General features: G+C 40.3%; 2 protein-coding genes across 2 annotated transcripts; both read right to left on the bottom strand.

Moving 5' to 3' along the window:
- Positions 1–1,629: 1,629 nt before the first annotated feature.
- On the bottom strand, positions 1,630–5,359 carry LOC139657080 (zona pellucida-like domain-containing protein 1). Its single transcript, XM_071534790.1, has 10 exons — positions 5,263–5,359; positions 4,576–4,796; positions 3,779–3,963; positions 3,512–3,584; positions 3,195–3,292; positions 2,889–2,969; positions 2,371–2,539; positions 2,172–2,280; positions 1,940–1,960; positions 1,630–1,766 (listed from the first exon to the last, which is right to left on the bottom strand). The coding sequence occupies exons 1-10, from the start codon at positions 5,357–5,359 to the stop codon at positions 1,630–1,632; spliced, it is 1,191 nt and encodes a 396-aa protein (XP_071390891.1).
- A 2,991-nt stretch (positions 5,360–8,350) lies between these two features.
- LOC139657082 (zona pellucida-like domain-containing protein 1) lies at positions 8,351–12,496 on the bottom strand. Its single transcript, XM_071534792.1, has 10 exons — positions 12,358–12,496; positions 11,801–12,021; positions 11,483–11,664; positions 10,995–11,067; positions 10,421–10,518; positions 9,904–9,984; positions 9,477–9,648; positions 9,279–9,384; positions 8,766–8,795; positions 8,351–8,523 (listed from the first exon to the last, which is right to left on the bottom strand). The coding sequence occupies exons 1-10, from the start codon at positions 12,494–12,496 to the stop codon at positions 8,351–8,353; spliced, it is 1,275 nt and encodes a 424-aa protein (XP_071390893.1).
- Positions 12,497–18,721: the final 6,225 nt, after the last annotated feature.

Raw genomic sequence — 18,721 nt, 5'->3', positions numbered from 1 at the left:
ATTCATCTTACCTTTCCCTGACAGCAAAAGCTAGAAATATAGGCAGCTGATTACCTTTTAGCCCTTCTGAAAGCTGACAAGCCTGCTTTAAGCCCGTGTTGTACAACATGACATGGAGGCACTGACTTGACTGAGCAATGAAACAAATCTAATCCTGACTAATTCAGTGGTTTATGAAATTCATCAACTCAAATGATTAATTGGTGGGCAGCATTATGCATATTTCTGGACACCAACCTATCCACAAAATGTATGTAATGGCAGGTAAAGCCACAATAATAGTGAAAGCCTTCAGTGAAATTAGACAAAATGAAAAATGGTGATTAGACACCCTCTAGTGGAGAATAATTAGAAAAACCTCACTTCACATATCTCCACACTAACTTAATTTCATCCTGCTTGCAAAGCAAAGAATAGCAAACCTTGAACTGTAGGAAACTCTTCACATATGAATTTGCAATGCTGATATGCATATGGAAGAGCTCTTCTTTGTTATTTTACCCTCCGTGTATAGCCTACATTCCTCCAGTTATACAACAGCATTGAAGTGTGTGCCAGTTCTACCCAGTTTGATGAATGAATCACTTTAATTTCCTTTAAATCCCCCCAAATAAACTCAAGCTAACCAATGCCATGTTTATATAATGCATTACTTGTAAATGTGGACTGTACATAAGAATGTCTGAGTGTTGATATCATGGCATGCACTATATAGATACTATATAGGCTGCAGGTGAATTTCTTACAGAAATAATCTCTTGATTCATATCCTACAAGCTTTAATGCATGAAAACATGAAACAATGGCACAAATATACACAACAGCAACCATTCGCTTCATGGAAATATACAACTTTCTTAGAACAGTTGCCACAACATCGTACACATTATTCCAGATATTTTAACTAACACCATGGAAATTCCCAAGCCTCATTAAAAGTCAGGATATGCAGGCTTGAATATTGGTTTAGCTTGAAATTGTTCAAACAAGCAAAACATGCTATCGTATGGAATTAATTCTGCAAATAAATAAGTGAATTTACCCGCTTATCGTCTTGATATCACTGTACTTAATGTGATATCTTTGGATTTTTTTTTCATTTATCCCTGTGGCCTATATGACCAATAGAATGCAGGGTAATAGCACACTTATTTTGCATCTAGAATTTAATTATACATGCTTTTCTACATATAACATGCAACAAAAATGAGACGTATAGCAGTCTAATTCAACTGAGTCAGCACTGGCTTGCACAAAATCATCAATGTTGTTTGTCAAACGATCAAAATTAGATACGGATTGTGACTGTCTGCAATCCCCTGTCTGTGTCACCCATGCTCATGGTTCATACACAGATGTTGAGATAGTTCCCCCCCCCCCCACCGGATGTTACATAAAACAGAAGTCTGAGCACTTGTATCCAAGAATATATACACATTGGCTGCATATACAAAATGTAATGTTGGACAAAAATGGAATATTTAAAATGTATTGCTTTGTTTTTTTCCCCTTTGACCCAGGCTGTCTTTCTTTCTTTAAGTACAAGAGAGTCCTACATTCATACCTCCACCAGTATGTGAATGTCACCCTGTCAAACTCATCATCATCAAGGTCCAGTCAGTGGTACTGCTAGCTTAGCTGCTTCAGCTTTCGATAAAAAGATGCAGCCATCAATATGGCTGCCACACCTATCACAATGAGGACAGCCACAGCAATTCCCAGGCCAACAGATGCACCCTTGCCATTAGGCTGGCCACCAGACAGCGCTGTGCACAAATGAGAATGACAGCAAAATGATGCATTATTCCAGTAGACAATAGAAGACGTTATGTCTTGCTGAAGATAAGAAATGCTATTCTTTCTGGTGGAATGTAATTAATAATAACTTTGTGAATGGTTATTGTTATGGCAGTCAAATTAATAAAAAAAACATACTTACCCTCTTCTTTGGGTAGAAGGGCTGGAAGAAAAATTATGCAGTATCAGTATGGATAGTTCTAAATGACTGATAAATATCTTGCCAAAATATATTAAAATGTTAGAAATATGAATTAAAAGATTATTCATGAGAGGAAGAGCAGAGAGAGACACAGAGAGATGTGATCAATGGCTACACCATGTGTTAGACATGTACACATGCATACAAAAAGATGGACTAATGGGAGACATACGGCTCTCTTCCTGGATGACGATGGGCATTGTGAGCAGAGATGGCGTAGTGATGTCGTCCGTGACAACGGTGGTTTTCACACTCCTCCTCTTCCTGTTGCCGTTGCATTGCTGTGGAATAAGTGAGAGTGAAAGAGGTGGTGAGGATGGAGAAGGTGGAGTGTAAGAGTTCTGCTTTATATGCGCGTGGTACCATCTTACCTTGAAGGTACTGCAGGTGCTGCGCTCGCACAGTCGGGTGATGCAGTGCAGATAGTAGGTGGAGATGGCCTCATTCTGCTGCTCGATGAAGCGGAACGCCGGGAAGTAGAAGCGGGCCTTCTGGCTATCCCCGTTCTCCAGCATGGTGGTCAGCTGATCTATGGAGCACCTTTTAAGAAAAGGCGAACCTCACAAGTGCCCATTTGCACATCACATGGATAGATACAGAGAGTGTATTAACGATAGAAAGGAGGAAGATAAAATCAAGAGCATGGCTCCCCTGGCTTCTAGATGATGAGGTGGCTGTGTTTACTTATGGAAACCTGCAGAGAAACCTGCAGAGAAACCTGCAGAGATACTTAACTCTGCCTGTCAGACCACAGGACAGAACTCACTATCAAGCCTTGATGGAGTGGAAGAAAGTGACAAGTAGGTTATGCTATAATAAAAGGCACCGTACACTCTATTCTCAATATCGATTGAAGTGTATTGCTTTTGTATTGCTGTGTTTGACTTACGAGACAAAGAGATTAAAGGAGGTAGAGTTGGAGGGCTGTGCAGACACCGAGGCGTAGCAGCGGTCCAGAAGAACAAAGTACCTGTGGAGAAACAGTGAGGTCCCCAGCACCGAGTCAGAGACTCCAGGTCACAGGTGGAATCCTCTAATCACAATCTATCAAGACACATTCAGTTGGAGACTAAGAGTGACTAAGAGTACACTGAATTATCTATGCATTCATCCAGCCATTCATGCATATCCAACATCCAATTCTCAATCAGCCTATGAAAAGATGCAGCTGTGATGTAACGATAAAGTTTCTTACTGGGATGTCAGATTGGAGGCAACCACCTGCACGTAGATATTAGTTCTCAGTTCGATACCCAGAGGCGGAATTACCAAGGGTGTGGTGTAATTTATATCCTGGCAAAGGAAGAAGGGTCGACAATTAAGGCAAAAACCTTATACAAGCCCTTACATAAGATCGATCGTCTAGACTTACAGCTGTCAGAACCTCACAGAGTTATAGGCGCTGCTCTTTTATAATGCTTACATGCTGGCATTTGGCCATCTGTGTCAGGCAGAAATGTGTGTATGTGAGAAGGGGGTTCAAGTGGCAGCACCAGGTGTGTGTATTCTCACCTGGTACAAGGACAAGCTTAGGGTACTGATGAAGCTCCCATTGTTGTCCTCCAAAGCAATGGAGGAGGCCGAGCTGAGGGGGAGAAGAGCAGAAAGAGAGAAAGGTTATATTATACACTGAATGTAGAAAATATTGCACTCTATCCAGATGGAACCTTATCATTCAAAGCTCAGAACTCACTGTTTTGATTTGATTGCTGATTTGATGTAGAAAAGTCCCTGTTGATTTACAACCCATGCATTAATATAAGGGGAGAGCGCACTTACACGTCCACCTGGGTGTTGTTGATGAGATACTCAAGTGGGTAGGCGCATGAATAGAAGTACTTCAGCTCTGCGTTGTAGGTGACCGTTCCAACGGTGGGGTCGAACGATCGGACCAATCCACTCACGTTGACGGACTGGATGTTGGAGAAGTCAGAGAATACGCCCGTCCCTGGAGCGCTTGTGGTCTGAGGAATTATTTAATGAGAACATGATTATTTTAGAAATGGTTAAACATGAATGGAGGCCAAAGTCTTTCATACAACATGCAGCAAGTGATGAAATCATAGCAAGAACTGGAAAAAAAACTCTCTTAACTTTCTCGCTATCCTCAAAAAGCAGCTGGTGTGAATGCATATGTTAATAGTACAGTGAGTTAATAGTATATTGATTCACTTTATGTGTGTCAGACTGCAATCGTCTCTTATTTCCACCCAGACAGTCTTTGTGATAGTTCACCTACAGTACCTGAACCTGATCCAGAACGTCTGTGTAACATAATACTCTCTCTCTCCTCGCCTTATTAATTATTATTTAGTCAATACACTGATATTGTTGAGTTTATTTAATTCATTTTACTTATTATGTCTTTGTTTGTTTTATTGATGCAAATTGCTTTATAATTACTTTCTTTTGTCTGTCTTGTTTAGGTGAGTTCCCCCTCAGAAGTCTCTAGGGTTTTTTTTTTTTATCTCACCCCTTGTGTTTTCTGTCTTGTAGAATGATTGTTTCACTGTGCAAATAAATAAATAAATCACTCAAGATTTTGACTCAAGACACTGCATGGATGCAATGCTTACCCTGAAGTTACTCCCACAGGCGTTCCCCTCTCTGATGGGGAAGCTGAATCTCAGCACTGGCGGTGTGACTGAAGTGTCCAGCGTCCCCTGACAGTCCACATTGTTCCTGATGTGGTTCAGGATCAGTAAACTCTCATTGTATCCGGTGTAGACAGCCGGGCAGATCTGGATAGCCAGGTCAATGGCAGATGTCCCACAGACCACTGATATATCAGTGTATTCTGATGAAGATAAGATGACAATGTCACTGAGCAAGACTGATAGGAATTCACACACTTCAAATGTTATACAGTGGAACCTCGGTCTAGCAAGGGAATTGTTCAGATGGAGGAATTACATTTAAATTGTGGTGCAATTTATTCTGAAAAATATTCCACATACATGCACACATGTTCCAGAACAACCTGTAATTTAATAAAAACACCAAGTTGCATGTATGAACAAGGAAACTCCACTACTTGGAGTTACTACTGGATTTACAATACATCTTTACCTCTCTGGCTTCATATATATTAACTGCAACTAATACCCTTAACAATACATTATATATAAGTATGGTTATTTAATATCTGATTGAAAACCTTACCTAAATCTATATGGCCCCTCTATGTCTCTATATCTCATCTAAAATCAACATGACCCAGTAATCCAAAACAAAAGATGAGAATGAAGGTCAAGGTCTTGTACCTGGTCGTCTGGCGTACGCTCCACAGTCAGCCGGGGTGAGGGCCTCTCGGCCCACAATACACAAGGAGGTCAGTATGAGAAAGCTGAAAAAAGCCATCTCACCGTTCTGCCCTCTGTGGAAAGCTGAGGCAAACACACAGGTGTCAGTTAAAATCCATTACAATGTACAGGGAAACATCTGTAGGTCCAGTATAATGAAAAAGTCCAAAGTAAGGTCCAATGGTGTCAAGCAAGGAGTTATGCTATTGGTTGTCTCAGTATCTTACCTCTTCAATCTCTTTGCTGATTTTGGGTGGGAGAGCAGTGGTCTGCTGTATATATATGTCAAGCTGAGGAATTGTATGGCTGCAGCACTTTCTTAGGATTGGATGGAAACAGGGTCAATGCCACTTTGGTGGGGCTGCCTCAGTTTGCCTGAACAATTCACTTTTTGTGGCTCAGGCACTGTGGTCCTTTCCTGGAGGCAAATGATGAAACCCAACACAGTCACCTTCAAAGTTACACGGTTAAACAATGTCCATATGGCTTTGTGACTTTGTGTGTGAAATGCACCCCTTTGCCTACTAATATGAAACTTAATAAAGTAAGAGAATGTATAGTTTGTGGTCTACTGGGACCACACACAATGAAAAAAGGAGGTCCTGTTGTCCTCTAAGGTGTTTTTCAGTTTAATATGACCTAGATGAGCCTTATTTTGACTAATTAGCACAAATGATCACAGCGGGTGTGTTAACTTAGTGAAACACCAATAAATTATCAAGAACAAATTAGACAGAGCGTCTGACTGTGTGCGCTTTCTAATCAAATAGAGACTGTGACTGGAATTCACTATGAATTCACTATGCTTCAAGCCTATAGTCAATCTGTTTTTTCTCACGTGACACATGGGCCAGGATTTAACTATAAAACTTTTGTGTTTTGTGTTTGTGCTTGTGAGTCACCACTCAAGTTCCCACATATCCAGAGCATCACTTAATTGGTTCATCATGAGGCTGAACTGAGAGGACCTGAGTGAAGGACACTGGTAACCAGATCTTGTCAGGTGAGCCACCTGGGAAGGGAAAGTGTTTACTGTGTTTAGGGTCAAATCAGGGAGTGGGTGTTGCCCTCACTCTTTTGTCACACGCACGAAACCACGGAGAGGATTACGGACACGCCGCTCACATTATCGCAGTCATGACGTGTGCACTTAAACATGCTAAGAGCCCTTCTACCTGCACCCAATCATCTTGGTGCACCCTCCTCCCCTTCCCACACACAGACACAGACACACTTCCACACACAGTTACAGATACACACACACACACACACACACATGAACACACACACACGCACATATCATATTTTTCAGGTCACTCCACAAAGAATAACGTGCCTGCCTTGCTTTGGACCTGGCAGTTGAACTTGCCAGTTGGATGTTGAAGCCAAACCTCATTTCCACTGTGGGAGGAAGGTTTACTCGGTCATCAGTGACAGTAAATTGAGAAGGTGATGATTGCATTTATTTCTCTCACTTCAGTTATCATTGGTCATTGTGGATGCTGAACTGCACCATACAATGGCTGTTGAAATAAGGGATTAGACCGATGAAGAGCAGTGAATACAGTAGTGCAAGAAAAAAAAAAATCTGGCATTTCAGACGAAGCTTCCAGTCCCAGACATTTATAACGGTCAACGGAAAGGAAATCAATACAGCAAAAATTGAAAGATTACTTCTGGCAAACATCAAACATAACATCCTATACATGGCTCTGGCAGTTCATTATTTGTTTTTAGTTTTTTTTTTCCCCAGGAGATTGGACACCCACAAGGACATGGCATTATAATACCTTTCATAGATACAGAATGTGCCTGTAGTAAAGAAGAATAAATTAACTATATTAACAATATCAAGTCAAATAATGGAGCAAATGCATTTTACATTTTCAGATGCAGTGATGTTACCAAATGTCTATACTGTTGGCTGATTTTCGAGGGATTGTAGTTTATTTATGAAATGCAAATGTAGATAAATATATACAGTATAATTTCTTCAGCAAAAAAGAAAATCCATTGTTTTAATCCAGTTCTGCTCGTAAAATATTTATATAAAACAGTGTACATACACTAATACACAGCTAGACAAGACAGTTACAGTAAATGGATGGTTTTTATGTTTGTGAAAGTTCCACATCCCAAATACATTATCTTTAAATATATTATGCACTTGAACTCCTGAAATAGACTACAAATATCCAACGATCCATGCTCATTTGTACAATGATCATTTGTTGATTTTAATATTGTACAGTGTTAACGCTCATTCAAAGGATTGATTGAACGATTTCGACCACAAAGTTAATGAAAGAAAAGAAACAATACACCTCATTCATTGTGATTCTTTGATTTTTTTTTTATTCATTGTGTATTATACCGTATTTTGCTTTTTTTGCTTTTTTTCACACCTGCTGGTCATATCAGTATAAAGTTACTCACACTAGTATTTATTTTTTTAATTGTTTTTTAAATGTTTTATTAGGAATTATAAAGCAGATATACAGTATATACAGTATACAGAGATAGCGTCATAAAATTCTCTTTCTTCTTGCATTTTCATAACAATCCCTTCCACCCTTAAACTCCACCCCCCCCAATCCCATATGGTGCACCCTAACTAAAAAAAATATTTAAAAAAAAAAGGTTAAGAACAAACAAACTAACAAACTAACTAATATTTATTAATTCTGTGTTACTTAGTAAAGTATTTTTTGTTAAATGCCATTGTTAGTTCTTTTGTAAACCTTTAAAGTGTATGATCTTGCACCAAGCAATGGACGACAAAGATCGTGAGGTATTGAATTTGTTTTTTTAGCCCAGCTTCAAGAAAAAAAAATACATATGACACCTTAAACAATACAATACACACATTTAATAATGGAGGCATACAAAGAAAAGAAACATACGCACTGTACCCAGAAAAGAAACACACACACACTGTACCCAGTCATGCAATGGGAATTAAATGTGCGCTTAAGTTTGTATACCGAATGCACATGTGAGCTGCACATGTAGATCGTCAATTCAAAGATCATCGCATACAGAAGTCTGTTCATTTGAAGCTGGGGTTCCAGACTCCTGAGGATGAGGCTGCAGGGAGGCGGGACTTCTGCAGGAGGCGGAGCGACAGCAGGAAGAAGCCCAGGCTGACTCCGCCCAGGATGACCACGCCTGACAGCAGAGCGCTGGTCACCGGGTTCATGGGCAGGGAGGATTCACTCGATGCTGATGGACGGAAACGAGAACAATGGCAGAAACTTAAAACAGACACAGTACTTTCTTTGACATGGGCTAACATGAGCTGAGGTTTTTTCAAAAATGGGAAGTGGACCCTGCTTGCTGTTGGCAAAAACAATCTTTCTCCACCTGGATCTCATATCTTTCATCCTATCCTAGATCATAGTCAGGAGGAGGGATGTTTTGAACCTTCTTATGTTTTGTAACATTACATAAAAAAGAGAGCTTACCAAGCTGGGAGTTGTTGACTGGAGTTTCATCTGTAAAGTGGTGAATAGAGTTCATTAGAATAGGGTTAGGATTAGTTATGGTGGTCTTAAATCAATTAATTATTTATTTTTTTTAATTATATATACATGTTCGCTCATTCAAAGTCAAGATTTTGACCACAAAGTTAATAAAAGAAACTATACACCTTAATCATTGTGATTCTTTGGGTGTACTGGTTTTTTTTTCATATGCTTGTCATATCAGCATAACATTTCTCACACAAAAATTCATTACATTTGTGCTCCTTAGTAAAGTATTTTTCATTAAATGTCATGGTTATTTTTGTAAACCTTCAAAGTGTATGATCTTGCACCAAACAATGAATGATTAGGATTGTGATGTAGGGAATTAGTTTTTTTTAGGCCAGGTTCAAGAAATAAACAAAGAAATACAAATGACACCTGCTTTAATATACTGTATATATAAAACCTCAAAGTAAACAACCTCATAGTTGTTACAGGGTCAGTTCATACCACTCCTGGTGATGATGGGTCCAGCGGTGATGACGGCATCTCCAGATGATGCGGGTCGGGAATCAAGGCTCTCCTCTCCATCTCGCCTGCGCCGCCGCCCACAGATCTACCAATCACATGTTCAGATTCAAAAAGATGCCAGACATGTTCATATGGGGCAGGAGTCACACTTTGAGATTTGTGAATTATTATGCTTACTGGCATGAGCAGGATGCAGTCATCTGCCCTGCAAAGCTTGGTGACGCAGTGCAAGAACACAGTCGACATCTTTTGGTGTCTGTGTTTCACGAAACGGAAAACCTCAAAGGCAAAACGACCCTTCTGACTCCTCCCGTTCTCAAAAACTGTCGTCTGGGGGTCTTTGTAGCAGCTGTGTCGATGGAGCACAACACACAGACACACACACACACACACACACACATGCACACACAACATGCATACATTGAAAGCACCGACTCTGAGTCTAGTTGTATGTTTAAGTACTCATTGAGAAAAAAAAAATGTAGCATTCATGAAGATAAGCCGTTTTGAGAGGCTGTGTAGTGAGTGGTTGGGTGAATAGGTAATGAGGCCCTTTTGTGGTTTATCCAGTCATCATCTGGGGGGGGGGGTGAAGCAAGATTACCCAAAGAAAAGGTCATAGCGTAGTTCATCGTTGGGATTCCCTGAGGGGGTTGTGTAACAGTAGTCCATCAAGATGTTCCATCTGCGGAGAGACGAAACTGTGAGAGGATGGAGGATAGAGATCTAACTACACAAGGGAAAGCACAGATCTGTCATTCTCCGCTGTGGGCTGGCGCCTTCACACAGCGTAATAGCATAATGGCATAATGAATGGGAGGCAAACCATAGAGGACAGAGCTGAATCTGAAAAAAAGATGATAGTGGTAAAGAAGCAGAATCAATTAAATTTTGCTGTGAATGATGGGTAATGTTTGACTTATACATCAAGTTCATAGTATTACCTGAAATGGTACCTCTACATTACAGAAGTCATTTTAATGATAATACCAGCTGCTGGTAGCCTATAAACCTATATATGTAATTTGAGCAATATTTGAGCAATAATAGAGATTTATCATATCTGAAAGTTAGATGAAAAGTCAACATTCAATATTGAATGTTTGAATGTTATCTGGTACCGTTTGTCCAGGTTTGTGGCTTTGACGGCAGCAAATACTCTGGTTTTCAAAGCCAGTCCAGCCATTGGGATAGAGAGAGGCTGATTGTATGTTGAGTCCTGTACAGAAAATAGTCAGAATCAAAAGAAGAAGAGTTAGAATCAAAATGCTCAATCGGAATGATATTTTTGTAACTATAGCAACTGTAGTGTTTGCATCAGTATATCTTTCATGCAAGACTTGAATTAGTGAGCATGGAATTATAAAGTTTTGGGTGGAGAGCAACACTGAGATATTGAGCATAAAAGATTTGGCTGTAATGTAGTTTCTACCATTTTAAATACTTAACCCCAAAAGGCTCTTCGGGAAAAAAAAAAACAGCACTCAAGTATGAAGTAACATTCAAATATCATGAATATATGGATCAAAAGAAGAAGAGAATCAAAATGTGGATAACTGAAATCAAAATGCAGATAACCGTGAATAACAAAATGGAGTTATTTACCACAGAACCTTAGAATTCCAAGCTCTCATATTCATAAAATGAAATGAAAATAAATTAATATTTGACATGCTGAACATATTGTGTACTCACATTGTACAAGATCATATTCAACGTGCTCACAAATGTACCATTGCTGTCTTTGACTGATATAGCAGCAGATGAACTGTGAAAAGATATTATATAGATTAAGTATTTTTGCTTTACTTAATGAGCAACATTTTGAAAGCATAAATAATGAAAGAGCTATGTCTACATCATCAGTGCTCCCTCTAAGGCTTATTTGCTCAGGTTACTAAAAGATAACAATTTAGAGGAATGAAGAAATTAAAGAATGAAGAAAATATGCGAAGGCCATCCTAAAATAAAGACTTTTGAAAACACTATAAGAAACAAATTCCCATCCAGGCTTCTACACTCAGTCACATCATTGTCAGCACAGTTTATGAACACAATAAACAAAGCTGTAAATCAAATGAATACATCTAAATATAAATGAACACAAGCAAATTTCAGTGGGTAATTCATGAAAGGTCGACTTCTCCTCAGGACGCTGAGGGGAATTCTTGGCAGCGACTTACGATGCCAGCTGTGAGTTATTGACCAGGTACTCCAGGGGGTAGCTGCAGCTGAACTTATACAGTAAGCCAGGCAGGTAGCTGATAATGGCTGGCGGGTCGGGGGTGTCGATGTAGCCTGAGATATTCCCGATTTGTACAAGAGACATGTTCCCATAGGCGTTGGCCCCATAGGCTGTGGTGACCTGTGGAGAGGAACATCTTGTCTAAATCCACCCGTCCTGCCACCTCGCTTTGCCTCAAGCCTATAAACAGCATGATGAAGTTGCTTGTTTATTACATTAACACTACACCGGCTTTTGTGTATGGGTATGTCCTCACCACCAGACTGTTCCCGCAGGCCTCCAGAGTGCTGAGACTGATGCTGAACAGGACTGCTGTGGGGAAAGTGTTGTTGTTGATGAAGCCGCGGCAATGGGCGTCACTGTGGCGGCCGTTTAGCGCCAGGTCCGCGTCAGTGTAGCCGGAAAACAGCACCGGGCAGAAGTTGATCTTCAAGGTGATGGTCTGAACCCCGCAGTACACACTAATGTCCCGTTCCCCTGGAGGAAGGGAGAGAGAGAGAATGAGAGACGGAGAGAGAAAAGAGGGAATAGAGGGGTAAAAGATAAGAAATAGGAAGATGAAGAGGAAATAAAGTTCAGCTACAGCCTAGAGCCAGTGGGATTCAATCCTGGTCCAGGGGATCCAAGGTGTAAAATAGTCCTTGATTAAAAGCAGTAGGGCTCTGAGCACCAGGACCGAAAACCACTCGCTTAGACAACAGAGGAGAGAAACATCATCTTCTTTTCCCAATCTAGAGTCAGAATGAAAGAAGAGGGAAAGGGTCTGAAAATATTCTGCACTGAGATGACACCATTTATCTTGAGCGTCCTCACCAGGAAACCTGCTGTGGTAGTTGGCGTCACAGTTGTATCCATTAAATTGTGCGAAGACTGAAGTGGTCTCGCTCATCAGCAGGAAGATCAAGTACATTCGCTTCATTTCGGCGCCGGAGAGAGGTTTACCCACTGTCATCTTCACAAGGTCAGCATTGCATTAACCACATTCCTCAGGTGTGGCGCGGGTGTTAAAAATGGCACTTATCTCAAAATGAGGTGCTCAAAACAACGCTCCCCTGCCCTGCAGTTTTCCTAGACCACTGCCAGCTCTGACCTCTATCAGAGTAGTACAACCTTCTTTCCCCAAGTCCCCTAATCCTTCTTATCCTGCTCCCTCTGCTCCCTTTTAGCTCAGTCCCTCATGTTGGCCCAAAACCTCTTATCACCCAGCCCCTTTCTAAACTAAGGTCGCCCCTTATTCCAGCCCATTTCATCCCACTCCCCTCTCTCCCTCCTACTCGCCTTCACCTCACTCCCCCTTTTTTCACACCTGTTCGCCCATTTCATGCTTTATCCAAAGTAATTGTTTGGAACCCCCTCTTACCCTGGTGGGTGTATGGTGTGTACCATGTAGGTTTGGTGGCATCAAGCACCCGAAATACCAGGCACCCACATAGAGAATCACCTTCGCCCCGCTGTACATACGTATGTGTGTGGCTGTACATATGTGTGTGTCTGTTTTGCGTGTGTGTGTGCGCACATGAGGAAGATAGAGGGACTCATTATCCAAACACTTCAACAAAAAACACTGCGCCGCGGAACATGGGAAACTCCATCAGATCTGAATGGCCTGGACAAATCTTTTCACAGTGCCCAGAAACTTGAGCGTACTCGGAGGGTTCCCACTCGTCTCTCCTCAGTCTGATCTGTGTCTGTCAACTCGCACAAACGGCGGGCCTCAGCAGGGGGGCCCGGTCCGGGAATTAAGCTGTCATCGGCTGGTACAGGGAGCGAACCGCGGCCTGCATTCACATGAACATAAAAGTCAAGTCGCGGTCTGATGCGGGGCTGTGTGTGGGTAATTGGGATGCACAAGGCATCACTTAGGGCAAAGTCATGCTATGGCATATACGGTGCGATGTGTTCAGCATTGTAGAAGGCAAAAGTGGAAAACTAAGTCCTAGTTTTTCAACTATTTTTCGTTACTTTTGTTGCTCTGCCTCCAGGTGACCCACTCACCTTTCATTTTGTTGTAATCCATTTAGCAAAATCTGAAATCACTTTTAAGGTACATTAACATGTCGAGCCGAGTTTCAGATATAAAAGACTTTCTCCCTCTTCTATGGATTTTGAGTCTGAGTGCTTTGCCCTTTGACCTGATTTATGCGTTATAGTTGAAACGAGGTGAGAGGAGTGGTGATTTTGCCTTTTTGCCTTTTTTGTGAAAGAGCCCTAAAAATAAAAGCTTTAAAATAAAGCCACCATGTGGCTTATGAGCAAAAGACTAAAAAGAAGATATGGCTGGACCTTGGTTCAATTTTTTTGTGATTTATATCACATAAATAATAAATCATAATCCGGTTGGTTGATTGGTTAATATTATATGATCAATCACTTATTTCTGGTTTTGGTCATTATTTCTCTGTCACGTGAGAATTCAACAGAAATATAGAATACATTGCAGTAAAGATTTCCACATTGTCCTTTTGCCTTGGGTGCACTCATGCATCTGTGCATACAATGTGTGTGCGTGTCTGTCTCTGACTGAATGTACAAAATATTAGGAACATCTACCTGATATTGAGTTGCAGCCCCTTTTGCACAATCTACATCCCAATTGTCTCAAAGCTTAAAAATCCTTCTCTAACTCGTTGGCTTCTCTTTATCTCCATCTCCATCTCCTCCTTGGTGACTGGTATCGGATTTAATAAAGGGAATCAATGAGGGAGAATGGCTTTTACCTGGATTTACCTCATCAGTGTGCTTCATGAAAAGAGGAAGTGTCCCTAATATTTAGTACATTCAGTGTATATGTGCGTGCGTTTATGAGCGCATCTATAAGAGCATAATGTGCTTGCAGTGTTTGTTTCCTCTGCCCAGATTGTTGTTTCCTGGCAGTCTATGATACGGATGTCGTCAACAAACAACGTCTCCAGTGCGTCACTTTGTGGAGAGCCAGCCGGGCCTCCTGCCTCACGTGTCAGACTCTGCTCAGACTGAAGCTCTAGGCCACTGCTGGACACAAAGCCCTGAGAAACACAACTGGCTGAAGGAGCTTGCTATTCATCACTCATCTCTCCCTCTGATGAGGCAGGGCTGAAATCAAATATGAAGCGCTTACAAGTACACAAGTGCCATTCAGAGCAAATAGGATCAGATGGCCATATACACATGAAATGAATACATATAGTGAACCCATTACCATCTAGCTTATTTTACAAATCCCACCCAGCAAATGACCTACTTGGCCAACATATAGCCATGTGCTCCACTTCTGTGTTTGTGTTTCAGTCACATGCCTTTCTTTAAGAAAGTCTAAGGTTATACTGCAAAGCACAGGTTTGCGTGTGCGTGTGTTTGTGTGTGTGTGTGTGTGTGTGTGTGTGTGAAAACACATGTGCCTGTAGGTTTTATGTTATGTTAAACAACAATTTTCAATGTCCAATTTACTGTCTTATCTTGAATATCTTCATATATCGCCTTTTACTTTTAGAATTCAACAAGTACAACCAGGTAAAAACCTGGATCTAATCTTGCTGAAACTAATATTGCTATTTCACCTTATTGTCAACCACATCTATCACTATTGAAGGTAAACTTCTGTTTAATTAATGTGTTTCCTAAGGATTAGGGCCACATATGAAAACATTATTATATTGTTCTCAGAATTCTGAGAAAAAGTCAGAATTCTGAGTTTAAAGTCAGAGTTCTGAGATTAATCTCAGAACTCAAATACATTTTTCATGTGGCCCTAATCCTCCTCCGCACTGTTATCATCTACATGAATACCATTAGTCTCAATGCATCATAACCCATTCCTCTTCAACAGCCATCTCCTGAGCTTTGTGACATAGAGGTCCCAGCAGGTTTAATGGCTCCGACCAACCGCCACACTTAGATCTGCCTGATAGAGCCGTCTCTATCTGATCACCCTGAAACATCCAGACTCAACAAACAGACATGTAAATCACACAATCTGGGCTCCATTGCAAAAACCCGTGAGAGTTTGGCAGTAATTTGACGCTCCAGTTTTTACACAAGCAGGAAAGTGGAGCCCTCATCAAAGGCTGTGCTGTGATTTGATCCTCAGTGAGTAATGTTTCCAAAAGCCATAAACCTCTTTCCGCTATATAGGAGCAACACAAATCCACTTTTTGAAAAGTAATGTATTCAGGTGAAAAGATACATAGTTTATTTGCATGGTGTTTGTGCACACTGATGATATTTGTATGGATTGAAGAATGAGTGATGTACATGTTCATTTGAAAAATATTGAGAGTACATAGAGCATGCATTATTTTTGGAGATACATTTTCATCATGTTGAGATCATGTTGAGAGTTCATTTCACGGGGGAATTTCTGATTAAATTATATGTTTGCATGGAAGCACGTTAGCAAGATTCTAGGTTTCAGCTGGGCTGTTGAAATGAAAAGATGCTTGCAAAGGTCTTTGACAGCCTCTTTTGTCAGGCTGGAAACCTGCGAAAATTCCCAGGTGAGAAAGAGAAAACAACAGGATGACTTATTGTTTATGTGTGTAACCCAACCCTTTATTAAGAGAATAACATAGTACCTGACACAAAGGAACTCCCCTTTTCATTAGCATGACCTTGTCAAGGATATCACTCAGAAGAAACTGTAGCTATTTTTGACTTTCACATATACTGTTCGTATATCCATATGCACATGAAGGAAATAAAGGATGGATAAAATGTGAGGGACTACATCTGGTTATGTAGAGTAATGATAAAAACCCTGTAAATGAATACATTATTTTTACTATTTATGGGCCTGAAAAAACAGGAATTGTGATGCATTATGGTTGGGAATTAATAGATATAGTATAACACAACAAAAGTTACAGTCGATTAATATGAAGTCAGCTGTCATGATGTAAAAATATATTTGGCTTAAGTTAATTATGGGCAGCAAACCCTTAAACTGTGGTGAAAAATGAAGAGAAAAACTGGTTACATTCAGGTCAGATTTGAGTGTTTTGATTATTTACCAAGAAATTTCCCAGAAAGTGTGATTTCAATGTTAAGTTGCAACAAAACACATGTTATCACAACTGGTGTTGATACTACCAAGTTCATAATTGAGCATCATGGTGTAATGTTGTGATCTAATGTTGACACTATCATGGCTCTATGCTGCCCCCCTGTGCTGTCTGTGTCATAGCACATGGCACACAGCGGCAAGCTCCACTGTGGGGGACTACGCTAACAATTTCTAATTTGCAGTTTAGTGGAAGTTTACTTAAATTTAAATCTTAGTAGTTTATTTTTTAACCTGTTAAATGCTCTCAGCCATGAAGGTCAGGTAGTTAACTACAAACCTTTAAAAATGAGGTGGTATGCATTTCTCTCACTTCTTACCCTTGTCTCATTTTTTCCGCTCCTCTATAGGCTCATGGCCTATGCATATAATTTATAGTCCCCATATATGCTAGGCTTTTTAAAAATGACAATTCATATTGTATCCCTATATATGATTTATGACCATCAGTCAATATGAACATTGCCAATTATCCCAAACTGTAGAAATCAGACAGCCTAATCTTCTAATCTGTGATGTCATCAGAAGACCAGTCTTTCAGATTAATTGTGTTATATGTTATAAGTTATAATTTTTCCATCCTTATAGTCTAAAATCTTCTTAGGTACAGCCACTGTGTCCATACAGTAAGTCATTCGTCTCTGTGCCAAGAGATTCTTGATTTGTTTCAAGCACAACTTTGTATCTAAAAATAAATAAATAAATAACAGGTATCAGAAACTTTTTAAGCCTCCAGTATTTCACTTTTTCTTCATGCAACTACATTTCATTAGCCAAAGTTTCACTCACTGGCTGCAAATTGTTTATTGAGTGGCAACATTGACTAGCTTCTGGCATTGCTAACTCTAGACAGAATTCTCTTTCTCTTTTTGAGAGATTTGTGTGCAAATCTAGACTGAAATGACCTGAGGATCTAATTAATTCACTGTTGGGAATTCAGTGTCAGGGTGAATTTTCCTTCAAGACTAGTGTAGCTACTAGAAATTCCTGCTATATAAAGCAGACTATGGGGAAACAAGGTTGCAGATACATTCATAAGTGTGCTACAAGTGTGCTACTCATGCATTTGACATGACAGCAACACCAATAGCTAAGATGACGAATCTCAATCAATGAAATAACGGTCTTTGTTTCTGTCGACAAGGGGATGAACATGAACGTGCCTTTTTTTTTTTTAAATGAAGATTATGGCTATTTCCTATGAATGAATCCAACATCCAAGAAAATGATGAGTGTATTCATTCAATCATTGCAGAAGCTTTTGCAGGTTTTTTCCTCCTCATGTCCCTGCGCCGCCCTCTTGGGGAGGAGAGGGCGTCACACTTTGAAAATCTCTGCTTTACAGACATTTTGCCAAGTCTATTCTGCACTGGCAGTCTGATGTCAAATCACGTTGCCTTTATTTAAAAACAGAATTGCAAAAATGTCATACTTTATATATATATATATTTTTTTTTTAAATATTTTATAATTTCTTAATGTCTTCCTTGGACTAGTAATCTACATGTTGGAAGAATACCAATATCACAGCAAAACACAGTCCCTATAGCCTATATTATAGGAATATTACAATGATACCATAGGAGATTAAAAAAGTGTAACAAGGTCACTATAACTTCGCCTACTAGACACATATAGAAATATTATAGTGATTTAAAAAGGTAGATAAAAAAGGCAAAAAGCCAAATTCACATTTTACTCCCTCCTTCACTCTCTCAGGCCTAAAACAGCCTGAAACAATGCACGTTTTTCACTGACCTCCTATTTCAGTGTGTTTACTCCCCAATCAATAGGCTACAGGTTTCATCCTTCCATCCATACAGACTATCAGTCCTAGTGCTTGAGATTGATTTTTTTTTTTGTGTGCATTTCCCCAGCTAGACTATAGTCAGTTTTGCAGACCACTTGCACAGGAAAAACCACTTGGGAATTCAGCGGTGTAAAATCTGATTCTGGGTCTGTCAAGCCCTTCCAGAGAGCAGAGCAGGCCCGCCATTTCCCCTCAGTGGTTGTAGTGCTTTAAAGCCAAGCAGCAGCAGCGGCAGGCAGCAGGCAGCAGCAGCAGCAGGAGGAGGAGCGGCGACTGGCGGAGCGGCGGAGGCAGGAGGAGACACGCAGGGATCCGGTGTGCCAGATCGGGAT

The sequence above is a fragment of the Centroberyx affinis genome, unplaced genomic scaffold (genome assembly GCF_046629955.1).
Source record: "Centroberyx affinis isolate AG114_WGS23_722 - 3 ecotype Tasmania unplaced genomic scaffold, CSIRO-AGI_Caff_v1 ptg002624l_1, whole genome shotgun sequence".
Classification (NCBI taxonomy): domain Eukaryota; kingdom Metazoa; phylum Chordata; class Actinopteri; order Beryciformes; family Berycidae; genus Centroberyx; species Centroberyx affinis.
The sequence above is the reverse complement of the archived record's forward strand: the minus strand, read 5'-3'. Positions and strand labels throughout refer to the sequence as shown.